The sequence below is a fragment of the Panthera leo genome, chromosome B3 (assembly GCF_018350215.1).
Source record: "Panthera leo isolate Ple1 chromosome B3, P.leo_Ple1_pat1.1, whole genome shotgun sequence".
In the NCBI taxonomy this organism is placed as follows: domain Eukaryota; kingdom Metazoa; phylum Chordata; class Mammalia; order Carnivora; family Felidae; genus Panthera; species Panthera leo.
The window spans coordinates 6,405,193-6,432,334 of NC_056684.1; the positions used below are offsets into that span (position 1 = coordinate 6,405,193).

Consider the following 27,142-nt stretch of genomic DNA (forward strand, 5'->3'; position numbering starts at 1 on the left):
TTCCCATCAAGAAAATAACAGATTATCTACAATAGTACAAAGAATCAGATAATCATCAAACTTTCATTAGTAATTCTAGATGCAAAAAGACAACGAAAAATGATTGTAAACTTAGAAGTCAAACTATTGTTCAGATCCAAGGGCAAATTGAAGACATTTTCAGATATGACAAGACTCAGATTACTATCCTTTATCTTTTTAAAAATTTATTTATTTATTTATTTATTGAGAAAGGGGGAGAGCAGAGAGAGAGGGAGACAGAATCCTAAGCAGGGTCAGTGCAGAGCCCGATGCACAGCCCGAACTCAAGCACCATGAGCCTGTCACTTAACTGACTGAGCCACTCAGGTGCCCTAAAAGTTTACAAACCGTATCAGAAAGGATTAATTCAAAAATTATATACTTATGGCATATTTCCAAGAGAAAAATATGAGACTCAAAAGAGAGGGAAACAAAGAAACCAAATTTACTATGATGCCTAAGTAAGTGCTTATTAATAATAATCTTGGGGCGCCTGGGTGGCTCAGTCGGTTAAGCGGCCGACTTCGGCTCAGGTCATGATCTCGCGGTCCGTGGGTTCGAGCCCCACGTTGGGCTCTGTGCTGACAGCTCAGAGCCTGGAGCCTGTTTCGGATTCTGTGTCTCCCTCTCTCTGACCCTCCCCTGTTCATGCTCTGTCTCTCCCTGTCTCAAAAATAAATAAAACGTTAAAAAAAAAAAATTAAAAAAAAAATAATCTTAACAAGAAGGAAGTGGAGAAACAATGTGTGCATTGAGGTTCTCATCTCGGAGAAAGCAGATTACCGTCCATTTGCTACAAAATATCTGTGACATAAAAGATTTCATACATGATTGTTAAACAGGGGAGTAAATATAATCTGGAAGTTGTACTGGTTCATATGTGATTTTTTTCCTAGTACACTAACGTTTTGCACCTTTAAATATCTGCAAGTAAACACAAAATATATCAACAGAGCTGAACACAGCAAACCATGGAGGAATACAGGACTGTTCATGATGCCCCTTACCCTGTTTTCTTCCTCTTGGCTTAGGCCACTGCAAATTGGTATCTGTGAAGTGTTTATTGTATGGTTCTTCCCAGTATTTGTGCATCTGGTTCTGGTATCCAGAATTTAGCCTCGATACTCCCCTTACTGTGCCTTTCCAGGTTACTGCAACTTGTTTAAGTGAAAATCCCATATTTACTGTAGCAGAACTTTTAAGTTAAGAATATATTGGGGAAAAAAGGAATTTATCAAATGTCATTCTTTTCTATGGCTGAGTAATATTCTTGTGTGTGTGTGTGTATGTATCACATCTTTTTTATCCATTCATCTATCATTGGACACGAGTTGCTTTCATATCTTGGCTACAGAGAAGTAGATAAAGAGAATTAAGAGGAACTTCAAGTTGTAAGTCACAGAGATGAAAAGAACAGCATAGGGAATAATCAAAATATTTTAATAATGCTGTATGATAATAGAAGATGAATATATTTATCACGGTGAGCACTGAGCAACGTACAGAATTGTCAAATCAGTGTAACACTGCGTGTTGATTATACTTCAAAAAAGAAAAGAATACATTGGATTTTTTAACTAGACTTACGCTGATCATTTTACAATACATACAAACATTGAATCATTATGTTATACATCTGAAATATGTTATCTGTCAATTATATCTCAATTAAAAAAAATCAGTGCTCTAATTAGAATGTCATTTTATTTTTTTTATTTTTTATTTTTTTGAATGTCAAATACATTTTAAGTCTAGTCGCCTTATTTTCCCCACAGGTACTATCATTTTTAAAGTGTTAATTTTTAAAAAGAGGTTTTTTTAGGAATACACTGTTATAACAGATATGCCAAAAATCAACACTAACCAAATACAATAGCACCAAAATGTGCTAAATGGAGTCCAGAAATTTAATTCTATACCATATAAAATTATTTACAGGTTAACTAACTGACTGGAGCAAGTATGTGTAAATAACCAGCTGGTTATTCTAAGGAGTCTAGTAATATTCTCCAAATGCCTCCTCACTCAGGTTTGGTCCTACCTGGTGGTAACTGCCCACTCCACCCTAACTATAGATGGAGATGCTTCCAGGTCCTATGGCTGGGACTCCCAGGAGGGCAGCTTTCCAGGAATTTCCTGGCTAGCTAATATGCCTGTTATCTTTAGCCCAACTTGAAGAGACTGGGTTGGGAAAATATAGGAGATACAACCATAAACCTCAGGAAAAAAGAATAACCAGAAACAGAGAAGATAAAGAAGCTTTAAAGTTTATCAATGGGTAAACCACCCAGAAACAATGGATTCTAGCCTGAAATTTGCCTTATGTGCCAACCTCATGAAAATTCAATCTAAATCAGAATTCCCAGATGTGGAATGAGATCTACCTCAAATTATCACTTAACTCATAAAGCTTTAAAACTTATTTAATCCACAAAGCAAATATGACACAGTAAAGATTGTTACAACAGCTAATGTAGATCTTGAACTTAAAATAACATCCAGCATACCAGTCTTTTCAATTTGATTTAAAATGGATTTATCTAAAACTGCTAATTCAATTCCATCCATCAGCCTCAAACTTCAACCGTTAAATAAAACTTTTAATATTTTTTTTACTCACCTAAAAAGCCAATGAAGATTCAGGCCAAGAAAGAATTGCACCCACTTCAGTTCTGTATTCTTGTTATCAAGGAGGCCAAGAAATCAAGCCTTAGGATTTAAGGATTTTTTGATATAGGAACAGCTCTCTTGACCAATTAATTTTAAGGGATTTACCCTTGATATGTGGAGTCAATAGTTGTAGTCCTCAATTTTCTCTGGTGGGCCACAAGTGTATCAGACTTCATCTTTTAACACCAAATACCTTACGAACCTACTGGGGTTTGGCTTCATGAACTCACCTATTCTTCACCACTTCCAAGATCAAGGTTGAAACACAAGACCTATGAGGGACTAGATTCTGAAGAAATTTTGAGCCTTGGAGAAGCTGAAGATCCTTAAAGCTTTTTATAATTGAAGCTTTTAAAAGGTCAAACACCTAATGTAATGAAAAAAATAGCAAAATGAAGAAAAAATGATAGCTCATGCTATAGAATCTGTTCACGCTCACTGCCATACACTCATTTCCCTAAAATAACTGTTTCACTAAATGAGTAGGATACAAAAATTAGGACTTTCAATGGGAACTTGAGACAAGCATTCCTTAGGAGAGAAAAAGGGCTAAAATCAATACTAATACTACCCACAACCAGGGAACACAGATGAAAAAAAAAAAAGGGTAAAGGATTTTATATTTTCGTCCCTGCCAACTAGCCTGTTCTCATTAATTTCAACTCCATCAAGGACAATTTCTTAGAAAGCTACAATATAATAAAACTGGTACAATATAATAATAAAAAAAAATACTAAACTTCCTACTGTTGTCACTTAAGGGACTGTGTGATAGGTTTCCACTCTTATTCCCACCTCACCATCTGGCTTACCACACCACAGGAGATAAAGATATGAACGAATTATCTGAAGAAGTCTTCAGGTAGCCCCCAGAAAACAGCACAGGCCCACATGTCTTATAGAGGAATTTGCTGCTAGCAGAATAGGCTAAAGAAGGGCTCTGTTACTCCTCATCAAATACAAAAGGAACCAAAAAGTCATCAATAAATACCTGTTCCTCAAATCTTTGTATTCTTGTTATAGAGAGCAGGAGGGCAATGCTGAAGGGACATGTATTATTACTGAAATCTCCTTGCTGTCCTGTCTATAAAGAAAACAAAAAAGAGACATTATTTATAGTAATCTTAAAAGTATAACATAACCTATTGAAAACAATCTTTAAATGGATCAGAAACCTGTGATCAGAAACCTAGGACCTAAAACTACAGAACTTAAAAAACAAACAGTATCAGAAAATCTTTAAAACCTTGGATTAGGTGAAGATTATTTAAAAAAGCATAATTTTTATCGGAAAAAAGGGATAAACTGGACCTCATAAAAATTCAAAACTTTTATGCTTCAAAAGATACCATTAAGATAAGTAAAAGACAAGCCACAAACTGGGAAAAACACTTGCTAATTACACACATGGTAAAGGACTTCTACCCAGAATATATAAAGAATTCTTAAAATAAGACATGTGATCAAAAACTGACAAAAGACTTGAATAGACATTTCCCCAAAGAAGATAACAAAAACAGCTAATAAGCACATTGAAGAAATGTTCGATTGTCATTAGTCATTAAGGAATTGCAAAGCAAAACTTCAGCGAGACACTGTTTCATACGTACTGGAATAACGAAAATAAAAAAGACAACAAATGGTGAGGATGTGAAGAAACAAGAACCCTCATATAGTGCTGGAGGGAATGTAAAATGATATAGGCACTTTGGTAGTTTCTTAAAAATGTGAACATAAATTTATCACACAGCACAGAAATTCCACTTATAGGTATCTATCCAAGAGAATGAAAACATATGTCTTCACAAAGACCTGCATGTGAATTTCATAACAGCATTATTCATAATAGCCAAAAAGTGGCTATTCAAGTAGAAGTGGAAACAATATGAAGTGGAAAACAATTCAAATATCCATCAACTGATGAACAGCTAAACAAACTGATATAAGTATACAACGGAGTAACTATTCAATAATAAAAAGGAATGAAACACTGACAGAGGCTACAACATAGATGAACCTTGAAAACATTATGCTAAATGAAAGAAACCGTACACAAAAGATCATATATTGTATGATTCCATTTGTATGAATTGTCTAGAAAAGGTAAATCTGTGGAGACAGTAGATTAGTGGTTGCCTGAGCCTGGGGTTGGGAATGTGAATTAACTAAAAAAGTGTGAGGGTGCTCTCTCGCGTGCTCTCTCTCTCAAAAATAAACATTAAAAAATATTTTTAGAAAGGAGGCAGAGGGTGCCTGGGTGGCTCAGTAGGTTAAGGGTTGAATTCGGCTCAGGTCATGATATCACAGCATGAGTTCGAGCCCCATGTCAGACTCTGTGCTGACAGCTCAGAGCCTGGAGCCTGCTTCGGATTCGGTGTCTCCCTCTCTCTCTGCCCTTCCCCCACTCAAAAATAAATAAACATTTAAAAAAAAATGTTTATTTATTTTTGAGACAGAGAGAGACAGAGCATGAATGGGGGAGGGTCAGAGAGAGGGAGACACAGAATCTGAAGCAGGCTCCAGGCTCCGAGCTGTCAGCACAGAGCCCCATGCGGAGCTCGAACCCACGGACCGTGAGATCATGACCTGAGCCGAAGTCGGATGCTTACCCGACTGAGCCACCCAGGTGTCCCCCCCCCCCCCCCCAAATTTTTTTTAATAAAAATGGGCATGAGGGATTTTACAGGGTCATAAAAATGTTCTAAAACCGGATTATGGTGATGGTTGCACAACTAGGTAAACTTATGAAAAATTACTGAATTGTAAACTTAAAGTGGATGAATTTTATGTAAACTATACTGAGTTTAAAAAATAGTTCTTTGAGGCCTAAAAGAAATAATACCCAAAAGACAAAAGAGAAAATATAAAATCAAAGATAAAACAGAAAACCAACAAAAATAAAACAGTGAAAAGATGAAGAAATACAAAACTGGTTCTTTGATAGAAATCAATTAATATAGTAAGATAAACCTGAACAAAAAGAAGAGTGAACACATACAGATGAGATAGAAGAACTTGAAAGTCTAGCTCCACATTACAGTCTTTAAATATCCTTTCCTACAAAAGGGATCCACAGCTCCCTGGAGAAATGCCTGATACCCATATGGATGGCACAAACAAAGCACAAGGCGAGCCTTGGTAGGCAGTGCTCAGAGTCACGTCAGGACGACACGTGACACATAAGCCAACCTGAAGGATCTAACTGGCCAAATACGGGTCATTTTGAGTAATGAATAATGAATATATTGAATTAAAAAGGTTAGTGGGTGCACAACATTCAAAAAATACAGAGGTCGGGGCACCTGGGTGACTCAGTCGGTTAAGCATCTGACTTTTGATCTCAGGGTCATGAGGTAAAGCCTCACAAAGGGCACCACGCTGGGCGCCTACTTAAAAAATAATAATATATAAAACAAAAAAATATATGCAAATAAACAAAGGAGGGGGGGAGGCTTTTCTGACGGAAGAAAGCCAGTTAATAATGTAGAGGAAATGACAGAATTTTTTGTATTTTAGGGGTGCCTGGATGACTCAGTTGGTTAAGCGTCCAACTTTGGTTCAGGTCATGGTCTTGCATTTCATGAGTCTGAGTCCCACTTTAGGCTCTGCAGTGACAGCGCAAAGCCTGCTTCGGATCCTCTGTCTCCCTCTCTCTGCCTCTCCTTGCACACGTGCTCCCTCTCAAAAATAAATATTTAAAAAAAAAAAAACATAAACAAAAAACGTAAAAAAATTTTAAAAATGTTTTAATTCTACCATTTTGCAACTCCCAGTATAATTACTAATTAAGGCCAAGAATCATCAGTAGATGGGAAAACGAAAACCACTGGTGAAAGGCTACTGAGGATTTTCACACCATCTCAAGTTATGAGCCCACAGATTACTTTCTAATTACAAAAGGAAACATATATCTTTGCAAATGAAGAAAACCGATGGTTCTTGTCTTAACCAAATGACTTAGCATCACCACTAGGAAGACAGCCTAATATCATGAGCCTTCTGCTATTTTGACACCACAGAACAGTTGGCAAACTACAGCCTGCGGGCCAAATCTAGCTCACTGCCCATTTCCGTATAGCCCTTGAACGAAGATTGACTTTTACATTTTTAAATTGTTGAGGGGAAAAAAAAAAAAACAAAGAAAGAATATTTCATGACACATGAAAATTAAATTTCAAATGTCAGTGCCCATACAGTTTCATTAGAACACAGCCACACATTCATTTTTGTCTCTCTTGTTACAACAGTAGCACTGAGTAGTGGTAACAGAGATGATATGGCCTATAAAGTCTAAAATAAAATACTACTTGCCCTTTACACAAAGTTTACTGACCTCCTACAAGAGGAACTATACAACATCACTTATGAAATAGTCCTGCCAAAAATGTTGAGAATCTCATCATGAGGAAACTATAGGACAAATCCAACAATGCGAGACACAAGACAATTGGGCTGGATGCTTGAAATAATTCAATTGAAAGATACTAATCCTATTCTTTCCTTTTAATGTTTATTTATCTTAGAGAAACAGAGAGGGCAGGGGGGAGAGGAAGACAGAGTCCGAAGCAGGCTCCAGGCTCTGAGCTGTCAGCACAGAGCCCAACACGGGGCTCAAACTCACAAACCGTGAGATATGGCCTGAGGTGAAGTCAGACTTCCAACCGACTAAGCCACCCAGATGCCCCAATACTAATCCTTATTCTTAGGAAACACATGTGGAAGTATTCAGGCACTAAATAGGACTTCTACTTTTAAATGATTCAGAAAAATAATATACGTCAGAGAGATAAGGTAAATGTGGCAAAATATTTAAAAACTGGTGAATCTAGAGTTGCCAGGGTGGCTCAGTCAGTTAAGTGTCTGACTCTTGATTTTGGTTCAGGTCATAAACTCGCAGTTTGTGAGATCAAGCCCCACATGGGGCTCTTTACGGATAGCATGCAGCCTGCCTGGGATTCTCTCTCTCTCTCTGCCCCTCCCTCTGCTTGCACACTCTCTCTCTCAAAATAAGTAAACATTAAAAAAAAAAACAAAACACCCCAGCTGAACCCAAGTGAAGGATATATAGATGCTCATTGTGCTACAGCGTTTCAACTTTTCTGTGGGTTAAAATTTTCAAAATAAAATGGAGGAAAAAATAGGTCCTTTATCTGTATATTACTTTTCTTTCAAAAGAGCTCAAAACACCTCTAATTATTATCTTATTACTTCATAATTATTTAATGACAAATGACTTAGTTTCACAAAATCCCATAAAATACACTACTAGAAAGAGGCAATATCCCAATTCTTAAATGGGGAAGCAGAGGTCAAGGTTGAAGCTCACAAAAGACAATGATAGAGTTAGGATTAAACGTTAAGTTTCCTGCTGAACAGTATTTTTTTCTTTTTCCTTATTTTTTTGAGAGGGGGAGCAAGTGAGCAAGCAGCAGAGAGACAGAATCCCATGGCGGGGGGGAGGGGGGGGGGAGGGAGAGAGAGACAGAGAGACAGAGAGAGAGACAGAGAGAGAGAGAAGCAGGGCTTGAGCTCACCCAATGTGGGGCTCGAACTCCCAAACAGTGAGGTCATAATCTGAGGTGAAGTCAGATGCTTAACTGACTGACCCACCCAGGCATCGCTTTTTTTTTCTTTTTCAAACATTAGAATATTTAAGGTTTGGATTTAAAATGGAACTTGCTTAAGAATGTGATGACATCAGGGGCGCCTGGGTGGCTCAGTTGGTTAAGCGGCCGACTTCAGCTCGGGTCATGATCTCGCGGTCCGTGAGTTCAAGCCCCGCGTCGGGCACTGTGCTGATAGCTCAGAGCCTGGAGCCTGTTTCAGATTCTGTGTCTCCCTCTCTCTGACCCTCCCCTGTTCATGTTCTGTCTCTCTCTGTCTCAAAAATAAATAAACATTAAAAAAAAAAATTAAAAAAAAAAAAAAAAAAAAAAGAATGTGATGACATCATATATTTTCTACTTTCAAAGTAAAAGGCATCCTCTAGATTAAGGATCATTCTACAATGCTTCCACTTTTTCCCTGTCATTAACTAGCTTGAATTAAGTGGCTTGAATTCAAACACCCGGTTTCAAAAAGAGATCCCTGGATCACCTGAAGAGTTTAGGGCTACCTTGAAGTGTTTCAGGAGTTCTCTGCCTAGTTCACAGTCCAATTTGATGGCAAACACAATATGTAGAATAACGGTGCCTTCCACATGACGAAGTTCACCTGCTGGCACAGTAACACGATCCAACAGCCTAAAAGATTCAACAGAAAGGTATGAGGTACGGTTTGAACAAGAGACAATCATGCACATCCTCAGATGAATAAGTAGACCCAACTCAAGCCGAACCTGTAACATCACTGGAGGCAGGCAGTTAAGTATAAATTCTACCGCCTCGTTCCTTGCCCCTTTGTAACACAACTTCCTGAAAGAACTGTCTATTGTCATTAATTCCACTTCTTTACCATTTCCCAGTTAAATCTAATTCAATTAGGCTTCTGTCCCCTCCCTACCCACTCCCCTCAATGCCATTTGACTATTTTTTTTTTAAATTTTTTTAATGTTTCTTACTTTTGAGAGAGAGAGGGAGCATGAGCAGGAGAGGGGCACAGACAGAGGGAGACACAGAATCCAAAGCAGGTTCCAGGTTCTGAACTGTCAGCACAGAGCCCGACGTAGGGCTTGAACCCATAAACCCTGAGATCATGACCTGAGCCAAAGTCGGATGTTCAACTGACTAAGCCACCTAGGTGTCCCCCCATTTGACTATTCTTGCAAGGCTTACAAATGACCTCTATGTTGCCAAAACCAATAATCAAGTCCCATCTTAACAGCTCAGCAGATATGATACAAATGACCACTTCTTTCTTGAAACACTCTTCTCCTCTGGGCCATTGTCACTGAACTCTTCCCCCCAATTTTTTTTTTTTTTTTTTTTTTTTTTTTTGCTGGCTCACCTCCCTTTAAGTGGTGGAATGCCTCTGAGCTCAGTCTTGTGTTTCTCTTTCTTCACAATTTCCCTAAGGAACCCCATCCAGTCCTATGGTTTTAGTTCTTTCCCAGTCTCTTATCTCCAGTCCTGACCTCTCCCTAGAACTCCAGACTGTCTACTCAATACCTCCATATGGGATGCTAATATACATCTCAAACTTAACATGGTTAGGACGTGCGGGTGATCTGTCTGCGACATCTGTCACCCCATCGATCGCCAGGGTTGATTCGGCTGATCTGGCTGGCTAGGCGGGTGTCCCTTTCCTCCCTCACCGCTCCATGTGCATCCCTCCCGAAGCTGTGTGCTCTGTCAAAGAGGATGAGCTTCCCCGATAGAGGACTGTTCTTCGGTCAAGGGTATACGAGTAGCTGCGCTCCCCTGCTAGAACCTCCAAACAAGCTCTCAAACTTCACATGGTTAAAACTGAGCTTATTTTGTGCAACACCTGCTTTTCTGTCAGTCTTTCCTAACTCAGTGTATAAGACCATCTTTAGAGACACCTGGCTGGCTCAGTCAGAACACACAGCTCTTGATCTCAGGGTCATGAGTTCTAGCCCCACAGTGGGCATTGAGCCTACCTAAAATTAAAAAAAGAGAGACAAGAAAGAAAAGACCATCTTCTTACCAATTGTGCAAGCCAAATAACAAAAGTTACCCTAGAGTAGTAGACGCAGTAGGCCGCAACAGGATTAACAGCATGAGCTCTGTGTCCAGACTGCCTGGACTGAAATTCCAGCTCCGTTTTATAGCTATGTTGGAATAGTCCTTCATTTCCCCGTGCCTCAGTTTACACATGCATGAAGCTGAGGCAAATAGGGTTGTTGTGAGGTTTAAAGTGCTTAGAACACCTGACACAGGGTAAGCACTCTACAAATGTCTGCTTTAAAAAAAAAACAAAAAAAACAAAACCCTCTTTTTCAAAATGCCATGCTGCATCCTGCATTTGTACTCACTAGTCACTATCCCACTAAAAATGTTCTTTTCCCTGATCTGCATATCGTGGCTCTTCTCATCCAAGATTCGGTTAAAATAACACCCTCTCCAAGAGGTTTTCCTTGACCACTGAACCTAAAATAGCTACCCTGTCACTATCAGACCATCTATTTAAATTATCTGCATAGCACCTTCTAATATTTTTCTTATTTATTTTCTGTTCTCTTCTCACAGTATTTAAACTCCTTGAGGAGCAGGGACCTTGTCTGACTGGTTCATCACTGTAGTCCCAGGGCCGTACAGCTCCCGGTACAGAGCACTTTATAAACAGTTTATACTTGCAACTTACAGAATAATTACCACTATTCTCCTGGAAAAGCTACAAATGAAAGAGTAGAAGAGCTGCTCAGCAGCTGAAAGAGGGCAGGGAAGTTCTCTGCTGAGGTGAAGGCAGGGACTGAGAGGTTAAGTAACAATGAAGTAAAACACATAAGAAGATGCCTTGCAAAAATTATTTTATTTCAATATTATATTACTCACTCATCACCACTCTGTTCCTCATTGTGCTGCTTATCTAGCTCATTGAAGAAAGTTATGATTCCTTCCAAAGCCTTCTTTCTGTTTCCCTGGAAAAAAAAAAAAAGTACAAAATTAGGTAAGGTCTCCCTATAAAGGCCAAGATCACCAAGCTGAACTTAAAAGACTTTTTCAGCTTAGAGTATTCTCGAGTATGAATTTAAACAGAGAAATGACAACCTCAAGTCACAGCATTTACAGAACATTTTTTCATGTTGAAATTGGGTTTGAGGGGCGCCTGGGTGGCTCAGTCAGTTAAGCATCCGACTTCATTTCCGGTCATGATCTCACAGCCTGTGAGTTTGAGCCCCGCCATCAGGCTCTGTGCTGACAGCTCAGAGCCAGGAGCCTGTTTTGGATTCTGTGTCTCCCTCTCTCTCTGCCCCTCCCCTACTCTGTCTCTCTCTCAAAAATAAACATTAAAAAATTAAAAAAAAAAAAATCAGGTTTGAAACAGCTGATGTTATTAGATGATGGTATTAGACTTCAGTTAAGGGACCACTAGTCCACCCTTCGTGAGATTTTTACCCCCTTTACTACTACACACACATACCAAATGTGGTAGTACAAGAATAACAGGTGTTTTCCTTGGCTGAAGAGCCTGACCCTTTTATCAATCATACCATCATACATGAAATGAAGGCATCTATGCCCTAGTATGTAAACCAGGAGTATGAGTAAACTGAATGCTCTTAACTGATCATCCCACTAGAGTTTAAAAAGAAAAAAAATACTTTTTTATGTGTACCTTTGAGGAGAAAACCAGAAGCTGATAGACCAAAGGTGGTATTTCTTGAAGATTCAACTTGGAGAACATCCTCAACACTTTTTCCGTCACAAATTCCACCTCTTCTGCAGCCAAAGGGACATCCCTGTGGATCAAAGACTCTGAAGGCCAAAGCTATGGCCTTATTTGGGAGATTAGAATATCATATTAGAATTAGAATATTGTAACTGCCCTTTGGTTTTTCTGTAACAGAGAACCTTAAAGGGAACCAAAAACCTTACATAAGGGAAGTTATGTCAGAAAAAAAAAAAAAAAATCAGGGTCGCCTGGGTGGCTCAGCCAGCTGAGTGTCTGATTTCTTGATTTTTGGCTCAGGTCATGATTTCATGGTTTGTGAGTTCAAGTCCCACGTCGGGCTCTGCACTGACAGCATGGATGGATCCTGCTTGGGATTCTCTTTTTTTCTCTCTCTCTCGCTGCCCCTCCCCTGCCTGCTCGCACACTCTCTCTCAAAATAAATAAAATATTAAGAGAAGAAAATCACAGTTTTTGTTTTTTTGAGAGAGACAGAGTGAGAGCTGGGGAGAAGGGCAGAGGGAGAGAGAATCTTAAGCAGGCTCCACACTCACTGCAGAGCCTGACGTGGGGCTCAATCCCACAACCCTGGGATCGTCAATGACCTGAGCCAAAATCAAGAGTCGGATGCTCAACTGACTGAGCTACCCAGGTGCCCCCAAAAAATATTTTAAATAAGCAATTAAAGGGGGAAAAATTAGAGGAGGAAAAAATCCTATAACAGAAAACAAAACAAAGTTACCATTACTCTTATTCAGGGGAAAGTGGTGCTTGAACTTGCTAAATTTCAATTTCTAGCAGGCCAAGTTCACACAGCAGGGCAGGCATAAAGAGGAAATAAAGATGCTTACTTGAACATAGAAGTGAGCTGGATTACATACTGCCGATCCCATCTGGTTAAAGAAAATGACAAAGAATATGAAAGTTTATCTCATCTTCACTTATTTGCATATTCCTTTGTAAAATTAATGAGGGAAAAATTAAGGCCATTTCTAGTTTGATTTGGTACCACTGGGAAATAAGATCAAAGAACCAATAAAATAACAGCTTTTAACCTATAAGACTGGCAAAATCAAAGTCTGATGACATTCAATGCTGGGAAGATTTGGGGAAACAAATGGTCTCCACGTACGATTTTAGAGAGCGTACACTGATAGAACCCTTCTGGGAAGATAAGCTGGCAATACTTATCAAGTTTAAAAATGCACATAAGTACAGACCCACCCAAATTAGTATTAGAAATCTATCCCAAGTACATACTTATAAAAGGTCACCTAGATATATAAGGATGTTCATTGCAAACACCTTTTATAATAGCAAAAAACCAAAAAACCATGTATTATTTATTAGAAAAACAATATTCTTAACAGTTGGAGACTAGCCAAATACAACAGAATAGTATGGAACTATTAAAAGGGATGACGTAGAGTCGTATATTCTGACATGAACAGATGCAGTAAATGAAAAATGCAAGGTATATTATGATGTATATTGAATAAACTCTAGTGTAATTAAAATCAAATAAACATATAGGCACACATGTGCTGATACATACTTAAAATCATGTATACTTTAGGGATCTTATGTAAGGAACCATAAAAGCTGTTATTTCTGATTTAGATAATCTTGGGTGTTCGCTTCTGTTTCTTTTCAATGTACCCACACACAATCATTGTATTACATAACTCTGTATTCTCTATATGGTAAGGATTTTTCAATTTGATGGTTTTATAGATTTTACTTCTAATGGGTCTAAATTTCATGGAGTAGCTCTACCTTAGCTTACACAGGTTACTTACCATAACTTAAATTTTTCTATTATAGTATGTTTAAGTTGGTCACAAATTTCTGTGGTGAACACGTCTATGTATGAGAATTTTCTTATTATGTTGGAGTCTTTCCTTAGGGTGGATTCACCTATTTCTGGCTTAAAGGTACAACATCATTATGTATCCCACTCACTCAAAAAAGCATAAAAGATATAGCAGAAGGGTGACCTCTCAGCCTTAAGGACCTTGGGACTCCAAGTAATGCTAGAAGACAACACTGCTCTGTTAAGACGAAGAGTCAAATAAACTATATGTAGTTTAGAACAGAAAATATAGTAACTAATCTCTCAAAAATTCATTGCAAACTAAATGGTTTTACAGTGGTACATTATAAGCAAAAACACAGACTAAAAACTTAGTGATAAAAATTCCTGACATCAACAGTAATCCTTTTTTTGGCCACATGCATGTCTGAGAAAGTGCTACACATTAATGAGAAAGACTCACCTGCCAGAACACAGGGTGTTAATCAGTTGCTTCTTACATTCTTCCCCACTTAGTTCACCTAGAAATGAAAAATATACTGAGATAAATTTGATTAAGTGACTACAGAAAAGGCCATTAAAATTGGGAAAAAAATTACCTTTTCCATAAGCCACATTTTCCTTTTTGGCAGCAAGGGTAGTGAGAATAATGGGTAATAACTCCAAAGATTTTCCATTCTTTAGCCTGCCCTCCTTGATAACACTAACAAACTCACTGGCTAATTCAACCAGTAATGATCCTGGAAAATTGTGAACCTAAAAATTCAGGCGACAAAGAAAATGTTAAGCAGAAATCTAAATGTTTGGTCTCTCCAAGAAATAAAGTCTTTTGCTGAATAGAACTGGCACTGAAACCCAGAACTGGTCCTATAAGGGATCCAGGAAATCATTCTGCTCTGGTACAAAACTTTTGATCATAAAAGATTTCAAAGGTCAGAATCCTCCATCAGTTCTCCAATGTTTTCAAATACACCAACTCTTCAAAGATATCAGATGTCCACCATATCAGAAATTAACGTAAACATGGGTTTAGGGACCATCCATCAACTTCTGTTTTTTAATAGTTCTTATTCGTAAGTAGGAACTATGCTAGGTTTGGCACATTAAAGTTTCCCTTCCCTCAACAAATTACAACTCCCCCCCCTCCAAATTTGCCCTCTTACCTCCACCATTAGTAATCCTAAAATCTCAGATGCTACTTCTTTCTGCAAATCCCCTGACTCCACCAACTGGATTGAGCGAACGTATATCTTAAGCCTCCTAAGAGCTCCAGCTTCCTCAGAGCAGGGGGAACCTTATTGTTTTAAATGAACAGTACAGAAACAAAGAAAGAAGAAAGTTGAAGGGCAAACAGGAAAAACAGCACTATAGTTTAATAAAGAAGCAGAATTATCAATTTACTGATTACTATTGTGTTTAGAGCAGCAATATTTAAGAGCTTTACAAAAGTATTTAATTTAGGTGGATGACTGAAATGTCATCTTTTCTTCTTCCACCTATATCATTGATTTTTAAAATAAGTTCATAGTGCAGAAAGAGAAATACCTTCTAAAATATCTTAGAGCCTTTTTTGGGCCCAGTAACCCAAATTAAATGTCTTTAACATATTCCACTTTAAAACATCATCACTGAGGGGCGCCTGGGTGGCTGAGGCAGTTGAGCATCTGACTTCAGCTCAGGTCACGATCTCGAGGTCTGTGGGTTCAACCCCCGCGTCGGGCTCTATGCTGACAGCTCAGAGCCTGGAGCCTGCTTTGGATTCTGTGTCTCCCTCTCTCTATGCCCCTCCCCCACTCATGCTCGGTCTCTCTGTCAAAAATAAATAAACATTAAAAAAAATTTTTTTTAAATCACTGAATAATGTCAGTGGGAATGGCAGAAAAATAAAGACCTCAGAAATCCTTTCCTCCATAAAAGCAGTAAAAACACTGATAAAAATAATGAAAATCAACTTGTTCACAACTCTGAAAATTAATCAAAGGCTTGCAAAAATCCAGGGAGTGTTTACTTAAGAAAAACAGCTGAATCTCAGTAAGTACAAGGAGTTTTGTGGTATTTTAACATGCCCCAACTCCCATAGCACCCCACCCCCGCAAGCTCAGGTAGTCTTTAAAACCAATAGCCCCACAGTCATGGTGAAAGCCGAAAGCCAACAGCCTAGCAGCCCCTGGAGGGGACAGAATATGGTTGAAACACCTCCAAAGCCCAATTCCCAGATAAGAACTGTCATTTGACCAGTCTGGCTGTTCCCTAGAAATTTTCATTACCAAGCTTTGTCTTTTTTTTTGAAAGTAAACTCTACCCGCTACATGGGGCTTGAACTCATGACCCCAAGATCAAAAGTCACATGCCCTACTGACTGAGCCAGCTACCTACCCCAAGGCTTGTCTTTATTTGACCTTTGAACTCGTTCAGTGCAAACAGCCATTTTTACCCAGGACATCTGTCTAAATCAGTTGCAACTGATTACTATTTTAGATGCTTTGAGGCAGCAATAACAGTTAGGCAAGCAAGAAGCTGACCAAAAAACTTAAAAGGAAATCCCGGAGAATATGCGCATAGGGGGCTTTGAAACATTCTGATGTATCCCAAGGAATCTAGTAAGCCATGCAAATACACAGGGAGTGTACATGGCAAAGGACCCAAAAAGACCTTAAATTCTCCCCTCTGGCTGACTGTAAGGCTCTGCACAAGTAGAAAGACTAAACAGGAGTTATAAAACACCTGAGCTCTGAAGGTGTACCTCCAACATCACAGGGCTCCTCAGCAAAGGCTGGGAAACTCAACGGTTCCAGGTATTTAAGGAAATCTTTGCCCAATCAATCATTAGCTAACTGCAAAGCTAACCAAAAAGACTTCAGTGGCCATACCCAACAGTGCCCATACACAACAAACAATTAATATTTTGTATTAATTCAGAGGAGCCACCATAAAGACAAAAGGAATATCAGAACAGCAAAAACATCTGGAAGAGGAGAGTGGTATCTCATTTCCAGAGTTCCCACAAAATATCACTTAAAATGTCCCAAGAGTATGGCCCATATCCAGGAAAAAAGAGAATCAATTAAAAACTGTCCCTGAGAGAGCCTAGATATTAGATTACTAGACAAAGATTTTAAATCAGCAGGACAGGCACCTGGGTGGCTCAGTCAGTTGAGTGTCTCTTGATTTTGGCTCAGGTCATGAATCCAGGGTCATGGGAATGAGCCCTATGTCAGGCTCCTCCCTGAGTGTGGAGTCTGCTTAGGATTCTCTCTCCCTCCCTCTCTCTCTGCTCTCCCCCCTGCCTCTCTCCCCTGCTTGAGCACTCTTGGACTTAAAAAAAAGTTTTAAGTTTTTAAAAAAATGTTTTTAAAGTTTTTTTTGAGAGAGAGCAAGAAAGGGAAGGGCAGAGAGAGAAGGGGAGAGAGAGAGAATTCCACGTAGGCTCCACACCATCAGCACAGATCCCAACATGAGGCTCAAACTCACAAACTGTGAGATCACGACCCAAGCCGAAATCAAGAGTCAGACACTTAACCGACTGAGCCACCCAGATGTCCCCAGAAAAGGATTTTAAATCAGCTGTTTCCAATATGTTCAAAGAAAAGGAAACCATACCTAAAGAGCTAAAGGAAAATATTAAGAACAATGTCTCGCCAAATACTGAGTATCAAAAAAGAGACGGAAACTGTAAATAAGTAAATAAAAATTCTGAAATTGAAAAGTACAATAATTGAGCTGAAAAATCCACAATAAGGTCTCAGCAGATCTGACCAGGTAGAGGAAAGAATCAGAGAACTTAAAAATAGGACAACTGAGGGGGCACCTGGGTAGCTCAGTCAGTTGAGTGTCTGACTTCAGCTCAAGTCATGATCTCACAGTCTGTGAGTTCGAGCCCCGCATTGGGCTCTGTGCTGTCAGTTCAGAACCTGGAGCCTTCTTCGGATTCTGTCTCCTCTCTCTGCCCCTCCCACTCACACTCTGTCTCTCAAAATATGAATAAACGTTAAAAAAAATTGTTTTTAATTGGGCAACTGAGATTATCCAGTCTGAAGGACAGAAAGAAAAAGAAGAAAAATGAACACAGCCTCAGAGACCTGTGGGATATCATGAGTGCTAATACAAGACATGATCAAAGTCCCAAAAGAAAGACAGAAAGGGCTGAAGAGAAGAAATAATAGCCCAAAACTTCCCAATTTTAACAAAGACTAATTTACACATTTACGCAGCTCAATAAATTCCAATAGGATAAACCCGAGAGAACCACAGGTAGACATCCCATAACAAACAGCTGAAATCAAAGACTCTTCCTCATAACAAAGGCCATCTGTGGAAAACCCATAACAATCATACCCAACTACTAAAGATTGAAAGAATTTCCATAAAACATTAAAAATACAAGGATGTCCACTTTTGCCACTTCTATTCAACACAGTATTAGAATTCCAGAATAGTTAATGTATTTAGGGACACTGAAACGGAACACTTAGAAAAAAAACAGCGAAGACAAAGAGAGAATCTTGAAAAAGCAACAAAAGAGAAGCAAGTCGTCTGGAAGAGTATTCAATATAATTAACACCTGGTTTCTTATCAAAAAACCAACCCTCCAACCACCCCCCCCTCCCCTGCAACACTGAAAGGCAGAAAGAAAAAGGATAAGGGCACCTGGGCAGCTCAGTAGGTTAAGCATCCCACTTTGGCTCAGGTCATGATCTCGCGCTTTGTGAATTCCAGCCCCACGTCGGGCTCTGTGCTGACAGCTCAGACCCTGGAGCCTGCTCCGGATTCTGTCTCTCCTTCTCTGTTTGCCCTCCCCTACTCAAGCTCTGTCACTCTCTCTCAAAAAGATAAACATTGGGGTGCCTGGGTGGCTCAGTCGGTTAAGCGTCCGACTTTGGCTCAGGTCACGATCTCACGGTCCGTGAGTTCGAGCCCCGCGTCGGGCTCTGGGCTGATGGCTCAGAGCCTGGAGCCTGCTTCGGATTCTGTGTCTCCCTCTCTCTCTGCCCCTCCCCCGTTCATGCTCTGTCTCTCTCTGTCTCAAAAATAAATAAATGTTAAAAAAAAAATTAAAAAAAAAGAAAAGATAAACATTAAAAAAAAAAATTAAAAAAAAAAAGGGAAATGGGATAACACAGTCGAACTGCTGAAAGGGCTGTCCAACATTTCTACAACCAGAAAAACCACCCTTCAAAAACGAAGGAGAAATTAAGAATTCCCAGATTAAAAAAAAGAGAGAACTTGCTGCCACAAGACTTGCTCAATGCTAAAGGGAATCCTTTAGGTTGAGATGAAGGACACTAGACAGTGACTTAAATCCATGAGATAGCACCAGTAAAGGTAACTACATAAGAAAATACAAAAGTAGTAGTAATTACTTTTTCTCCTGATTTATAAGACTTGTAGAAAGCAATAAATAGAAATCAGTGTTGATTGGGGTGCCAGAGTGGCTCAGTCGGTTGAATGTCTGAATCTTGATTTTGGCTCAGGTCATGATCCCAGGGTCATGGGATCAAGCCCCATATCAGGCTGCTTGCTGAGGGTGGAGTCTGAGTTTCCCTCTCTCTCTCTCCGTCTCTCCCCCCTGCTCATGCGTGCTCTCTCTAAAAACAAACAGGGGTGTCTGGGTGGCTCGGTCAGTTAAGCATCTGACTTTGGCTCAGGTCATGATCTCATCACTGTTCATGGGTTCGAGCTCTGCATCAGGCAGGCTCTGCGACAGCTCAGAGCATGGAGCCTGCTTCAGATTCTGTGTCTCCCTCTCTCTGTCCCTCCTTGCCTCTCAAAATTGAATAAATGTAAAAAAAAAAAAAAAAAAATTTTTAAACTTAAAAAAATTTTTGTTGATGGGCAGAAATATGTAAAGATTAGTTTGTATGACAGTAACAACACACAGGAGGGAGAAAAAAGAAGCTATATAGAAAGCAAAGTGCTGTAAACTATTAAAACTAAGCTGGTATTAATCTGAACTAGACTGTTATAAATTAAGACATTAGCTATAATCTTCAGGGCAACCACTAAGAATGTAACTCAAAAACATAATAAAAAAGATGACAAAGGAATTAAAATGGTACACTAGAAATTATCTATTTAACACAAGACACATAAAGTTAAAAAAAGACCTAAAACAAAGAAAACAAACAGCAAAATAGCAGATGTAAACCCTACCTTATCAGTAACTACAGAAAAGGGATCAGACATTCTAATCAAAAGACAAAGATTGGCAGAATAAATTTTTTTTTAATTTTTATTTATTTATTTTGAGACAGAGACGAGACGAGACGAGACGAGAAAGAAGAGAGAGAGAATGACTGGGGGAGGGTCTGAGAGAGAGGGAGACACAGAATCCAAAGCAGACTCCAGGCTCTGAGTTGTTAGCACACAGTCCAACGCGGGACTCGAACGTATAAACTGTGAGATCATGACCTGAGCTGAAGTCAAAAGCTCAACCGACTGAGCCACTCAGGAGCCCCTGGCAGAATAAATTTTTAAAAATTCATTTATATACTGTCAACCAGAAACACAATTTAGACTCAAAAGACACATAGTTTGAAAGTTAAAGAATGGATGGAAAAAGATATACCATGCAAATAGTAACCAAAAACTTGGATTGGCTATACAAATATTAGGAAAAAAAGACCTTTAAGGGGCACCTGGCTGGCTCACTTGGTTGAAGAATCATCTGATCTTGATTTCAGCTCCAGTCATGATGTCACAGTTTGTGAGATCAAGCCCTGTGTCCGGCTCTGCACTGACAGATTCTCTGACGGACTGATTCTCTTTCCCTCTCTCTCTCTGCCCCTCCCCCACTCACACTCTCTCACTCTCAAAATAAATACCTCAAAAATATCTCAAAAAATATATACACCATGCAAACAGTAACCAGAAACTTAGATTGGCCATACAAATATTAGTAAAAAAACACTTGGGGCGCCTAGGTGGCTCAGTCGGTTAAGCGTCCAACTCTTGATTTTGGCTCAGGTCGTGATCTCAAGAACCTCGGGGATTAAGCCCTACATCTAGTACTGTGCTGATGGCACAGAGCCTGCTTGGGACTCACTCTCTTTCCCTCTCTCTCTCTGCCTCTCCCACGCATAAGCACACTCACTCTGTCTCTCAAAATAAAAAAAAAAAAAAAACTTAAAGAAAAAAAGACTTTAAGGGGCACCTTAAAGCCACCTGGGTGGCTCAGTTGGTTAATGAGTTGTCCAACTCTTGATTTTGGGTCAGGTCATGATCTCACGATTTGTGAGATCGAGCCCCGGTCCAGCTCTGCTGACAGATTCACTGATGGACTGATTCTCTCTCTCCCTCTCCCCCACTTGCACTGTCTCTCAAAATAAATAAATAAACTTAAAAAAAACACACTTTAAGGGAAAGACTATTACTGGAGACAAAGGAAATTTTATAATGATGAAAGGGTCAATCCATCATCAAGATACATACAATTATAAATATATAAGCATCTAACAAAAGAACCCCCAAAATATACAATGGAAAAACCAAAACAACTGCAGGGAGAAATGGATAATTCAACAAATGAAAACTTCAATACCCTACTTTCAATAATGGATAGAACAATTAGAAGATAATCAAGGAAATAGACATAAACACACTAAATCTGACATCCATAGAACGCTACGTCCAACAACAAAAGACACAATTTTCTCAAGTGCACGTAGAACATTCTCCAGGATAAACAACATATCAGGCCATAAAAAAAATTCTGAGTAATTTAAAAGGACTGTACTCATACCATTTATGATCTGTGATGACAGTGGAATGAAACTAGAAATCAATTAACAGAAGGAAATCTAAGAAATTCACACATATATGAAAATTAACACAGTCATAAATACCAGTGTGTCAAATGAATAAACACAAGAAGTTAGAAAGTACCTTGAGATGAAAGAAAACAAAAACACAGCATTCCAAAAGTTATGGAAAGCAGATAAAACAGTGCTTAGAGGAAAATCTATAGTTGTAAATGCCTTTATTAAAAAAAGAACAACAACAAAAAAGATCTCAAATCAATAACCTAATCTTCCACCATTAGAAACTACAAAAAGAGCAAACTAAACCTAAAGCAAGTGAAAAGAATATAAGAGGAAAATCAGACCTAAATGAAATAAGGTATAGAGGAATAGAGGAATACAGAAAAATCAAGGAAACCATTATCTTTTTCTTTGAAAAGAACAAAAAAAAAATGGAAAAATCTTGAGTGACCAAGGAAAAAAGGAGAAGGTTCAAGTTATTAAATCAGCAATGAAAGAGGAGTGCTACTACCGATCTTACAGAAACAAAAAGGATTATAAGGAAATACTATAAAATTAGAGAACTTAGATGAAATGGATAAATTGCTAGACAGACACAAACCAGCAAAATTAATTCAATGAAATACAGAAAATCTCAACAGACCTATAATGAGATTGAATTAGCAGCCAAAACACTTCCCACAAAGAAAAGCCCAGAACTGGATGGCTTCAATGGTGAATTCACCAAATGTTTAAAGAATTAACTCCAATATTTTGGAAATGCTTCCAAAAAGCAGAAGACGAGGGAACATTTCCCAACTCTTTCTATAAAGCCAGGATTCCAAAACCACAGACATCATTAAAAAAACAGATTGGGGGCACCTGGGTGGCTCACTCGGTTGAGCAACCGACTTCGGCTCAGGGCATGATCTCAGGGTCAAAACTAAATAAACATTAAAAAAAGTTTAAAAAAAAAAAAAACAAAAACAGATTGGGGTGCCTGGATGGCTCTGTTGGTTGGCTTCGGACTTCTGCTCAGGTCATGATGTCACGGCTAGTGGGTTCAGGCCCCCGCATCCAGCTCTGTGCTGATGGCTCGAAGCCTGGAGCCTGCTTCAGATTCTGTGCCTCTCTCTCTACCCCTTCCCCAGCTTGTGTGCTGCCTTTCAAAAAAAATAAATAAATAGGGGCGCCTGGGTGGCGCAGTCGGTTAAGCGTCCGACTTCAGCCAGGTCACGATCTCGCGGCCCGTGAGTTCGAGCCCCGCGTCAGGCTCTGGGCTGATGGCTCGGAGCCTGGAGCCTGTTTCCGATTCTGTGTCTCCCTCTCTCTCTGCCCCTCCCCCGTTCATGCTCTGTCTCTCTCTGTCCCAAAAATAAATAAAAAACGTTGAAAAAAAATTAAAAAAAAAAAAAAAAAAAAAAATAAATAAATAAATAAACATTAAAATAAATAAACATTAAAAAATAAACAAACATTAAAAAAAATTAAAAAAAAAAACCAGATCAATATCCCTGTGACTACAAACACAAACATGCTCAACATTCAGCAAACTGAATCCAGCAACATATAAAAAGGATCATACGCTATAACCAAGCAGGATTTACCAAGAATACAAGATTGGCTCAACGTATAATAATCAATGTAATACACTATATAAATAGAACAGCATAGAATAAAAATCGCATATATCATCTCAGTAGACAAAAAAGCATCTGAAAAATCCAATACCCTTTCATGAGAACACTCAACAAACTAGGAAAAGATGGGTACTTCCTTAACCTAATAAAGGGCATCTATGGAAAACCCACAACTAACTTCACACTCAATGATAAAAAAAATTGAAAGATTTCGTCCTGAGATCAGGAACAATATAAGGATGTCCATTTTCACAAGTGGGGCAGGGGCAGAGAGAGAATCCCAGGCAGGCTCCTTGCTGTCAGCACAGAGCCCAGCATGGGGCTTGATCCCACTGACTGTGGGATCATGACTTGAGCCAAGATCAAAAGTCGGACGCTTAACCAACTGAGCCACCCAGGCCCCCTGAGAGACTGCAGCTTTAGTTGATTTTGTAAAATTCCCAAAGTCTCAGTGGTGCTTTAAACAGTAAGAAAAGCATCAATATGGGCCACAAGTAAACAAATCTACCAATGTACTCGGAGGTAGAAGAGCATTAGTTTTTTATTACCTTTGAAGATAGCTCGCAGGAGCGCTCCAGCAGCTTTTCCTTTCACTGCCTGATTCTGAAGGAGATTAGCCAACTGTAATCAAAGAGAGAAAAGCTACAAACCTCTGGCAACAATTTCTGTACCCAGTGACCTAAATTCCCAATATGAAACACATTTATCTGTCAAGTTCATATCCTTCAGAGACTTTGGGTATCACGAATAACATTTATTAAGATAGAGCAGAGTAGATCTTAACATGATGCACAGCTGTCAAGACTGAAATTTGTTCATATATTCATTCTACAATTGTCTAAGTACAATAGAAGTTACTAAAGAGAAAAGAGAGTGACACGGTACTTTTTTTTTTTTTAAATCAGTCTTGCTCCTTATGTAGAGAATGGTGGGGGGTTTATGAGTGAAATGATAGGTTAGAATGTTCTAGAGTTCAAGTGAGAGATGATAGTGGCCTAGACCAAACAGCAGGGAAGATGTTACCGGTTGAACAGTGTCCCTCCTCAAATTCATGTTGGAGTTCCAAACCGTAGGACCTCAGAATGTGACTTTATTTGAAACTAGGGTTGTTGTAAATGTAATTAGTTGCAGTCATTAAGACTGGCGTTAATACAACAAACATCCTCCTAAGAAGGGGAATCTTGGACACAAAGACACATAAAAAGTGAGTGTGCCACATGAAAATGGAAGCAGAGATCAGGGTGATACAAGCTAAAAAATGACAAAGATTATCAGCAAATTGACAGAAGCTAGGTGAGATTCTCACAGCCTCAAAGAAACCAACATCACTAGCACCTTGATCTTGGACTTCGAGTCTCCAAAACTGTAAAAATAAATTTTTGTTGTTTAGGCTACTCAATTTGTAGTACTTTGTAAATGGCAGGCCTGGCAAACTAGTAAAGGAGATGAAGAAAAGCAGACAGAAGATACATTTGAGAGGTCAAATCAAAAGGATATGCTGTGGTCTGAATGTTTATGTCCCCATAAAATCCACATGCCTGATGTGACAGTATTTGGAATGGGACCTTTGGGAGGTTATTAGGTGATGAAGGTAGAATTCTCGTGAATGGGATTAGTCGTCTTATCAGAGATCCCACAGAATTCCCTAGCCCTTCCACCATGTGAGGATACAACGTGAAGTCTGCAACCCAGAAGAGGGCCTTCTACTGGGATTCTCATCTCAGACTTCCAGCCTCCAGAACTAGGAGAAACAAACATTCCTCATATATAAGCCTGCTGTATTTTGTTATAGCAGCCTGAATGGACTAAGACAGACTTCCTCAGTTTAGAAGTGAAAAGGGGGTGATGATGAAGGAAAAGAAAGCAAAGCTTCTGGCCAAAGCAACTAAATGTGTAAATGTGGCACTAGCCGTTGACATGCTGAAAATCTGGGATTCAGTGAGCATTTGAATCACCCAGAGGGTTTGTTAAAACAAATCGCTGGGCTACAGTTTCTGATTTAGCAAATCTGATGTGGGATTCAGAACTACTACTCTTAAGATATCCAAGTGGAAATGCCAAGTAGACAACTGGATATGCCAAAATGGAGCTGAGTGAAGAAAGAACTCAATGGAAATGTAAGAGATCATTCAGGGAGAGATGTAAAGAGAGGAGAAACACCAACATTCAAGGATTAAGAGGAGAAGCAGCAGCCAACAAAGACTGAGAAAGTGAGGCTAACAATATCCATAGAAAGGAGTGTCACAGAAGCAGACTAATATAACAGTGAATTTGTTCTCTTCCACAACTACATGTGCCTGACCTTTCGGACTCAAGTCCATTTCTCCCTTCTTAAATACATAAGGAGTACCTGACTGCTCTGCCTGGAACCTCTCAACAGAATGCTCATCCCTTAACATAACTCTCAAAGGGGAATCTGTCAACCCTTTTGTCTGATTTTCTCCCTCCCTCCAAACCCATAGTACACCGGGCAATGCCTGGAGACATTTTTAGTTGTCATAACTGGAAGGGTGCTATAATCATCTAAAGGATTAAGACCACGGATGCTGATAAACACCCTACAAGACAAAGGACAGCACCACTCAGCAAAGAGTTACACAGTCCAAAACGCGAAAAGCAGTAAGGCTAAGAAACCCCAACTCATCTTGAAACCAATGTTTCATTAGAAGGCAGTGTGGCATGGGAGAAAAAAAACTGGATCCAGAATCAGAAGATGAATCCTGGTCATGACACTTACTAGCTTCATAACCTCAGCCAAATTATTTCACTGTTATGTGGGTCCATCTCCCCACCTCCAAGGACTGTTAGGAGGAATAAATTAGATGACAGGTAGAGGACTCTGCACAGAGCCCAATGTACAACAGTAGAAAACTCAAATAGAGTTTTCTACTCCCTCTGTCCTCAGCTCGCCTCCTTCCTCCATTTAGATCTTTCATCTTCCTTTTTGACTTTATGCTTTTTACTGCATTTTAAAACACAAAAGTCAACTAAGATTACATGTCCTTGTTTTTTCAGAAAACATGAAAGTTGTTCTTTTTTTTTTAATTTTTTTTTTTTTAACGTTTATTTATTTTTGAGACAGAGACAGAGCATGAACAGGGGAGGGGCAGAGAGAGAGGGAGACACAGAATCTGAAACAGGCTCCAGGCTCCGAGCTGTCAGCACAGAGCCCGACGCGGGGCTCGAACTCACGGACCGTGAGATCATGACCTGAGCCGAAGTCGGACGCTTAACCGACCAAGCCACCCAGGTGCCCCTGAAAGTTGTTCTTTTAATTGGGAGGCTGGAACACCAAATTAATGGCACAGTCCAAAAACAAACTTTTTTTTTTCATAGAACAGTCCTCACTTTGCAATGTCTGATATTTTCTCACGATTACAGAGTCTATGCATTCCCAGTCTCAACACAGGTGATACAGCATCCTTCCCATAGTATCACACCTGGAGGCATGTGATGCCCATCTATCCCTCACTGGTAATATTAATTCTGGTCATTCAGTCAAGGGCGTTGCTTAATTTTCCCACTTTGTAATTACTTTCCTCCCTCCTGTTGCAACCAGTGAGCAGTTTGTAGACAGACACTTTGACCATGCACCTATCTTGCTCATCTAATTTTCCCCTTGTATAATGGAAAAGCCCAACAACAACCACCATTACCAGGTTATCAAAGTCAGTATCACCAGAATGACACAGACATCAGGAGCCCAGGGATACAATACACTGAAAAAGGTACAGCACCATTTCTGGGCTCCTTTTATCAGGGATGAATCAGACAGGAACCAATTGAGGAACATTCAGCAAAATACTCTTCAGGGTTACCAAGATCATGAGAAACAAGGACAGACCGAGGAACTGTTGCAAACTGCAGAAAGTCAGGGAAAAATAACAAGTGCATGTTGTATGATGAGCAGGATTCTGGGGGGCGAGAAACAACATCAGGGGAGAAACAGGTTTGCTAATGGTATTGCACCA

General features: G+C 39.3%; 1 protein-coding gene across 8 annotated transcripts in view; it reads right to left on the bottom strand.

Annotated features, from left to right (window-relative positions):
- FANCI (FA complementation group I) overlaps nucleotides 1-27,142 on the bottom strand; it is a 101,870-nt gene that overhangs the window by 48,470 nt on the left and 26,258 nt on the right. For all 8 annotated transcript variants that reach the window (XM_042941024.1, XM_042941023.1, XM_042941022.1 and 5 more), the window contains exons 3-12: nucleotides 23,720-23,792; nucleotides 14,959-15,089; nucleotides 14,395-14,551; nucleotides 14,259-14,316; nucleotides 12,834-12,875; nucleotides 11,929-12,052; nucleotides 11,145-11,230; nucleotides 8,807-8,933; nucleotides 3,683-3,775; nucleotides 2,922-3,058 (exon numbers count right to left, since the gene is read on the bottom strand). In XM_042941024.1, coding sequence (XP_042796958.1) covers nucleotides 2,922-3,058; nucleotides 3,683-3,775; nucleotides 8,807-8,933; nucleotides 11,145-11,230; nucleotides 11,929-12,052; nucleotides 12,834-12,875; nucleotides 14,259-14,316; nucleotides 14,395-14,551; nucleotides 14,959-15,089; nucleotides 23,720-23,792 — 1,028 coding nt within the window. The remainder of the gene's footprint in view (nucleotides 1-2,921; nucleotides 3,059-3,682; nucleotides 3,776-8,806; nucleotides 8,934-11,144; nucleotides 11,231-11,928; nucleotides 12,053-12,833; nucleotides 12,876-14,258; nucleotides 14,317-14,394; nucleotides 14,552-14,958; nucleotides 15,090-23,719; nucleotides 23,793-27,142) is intronic.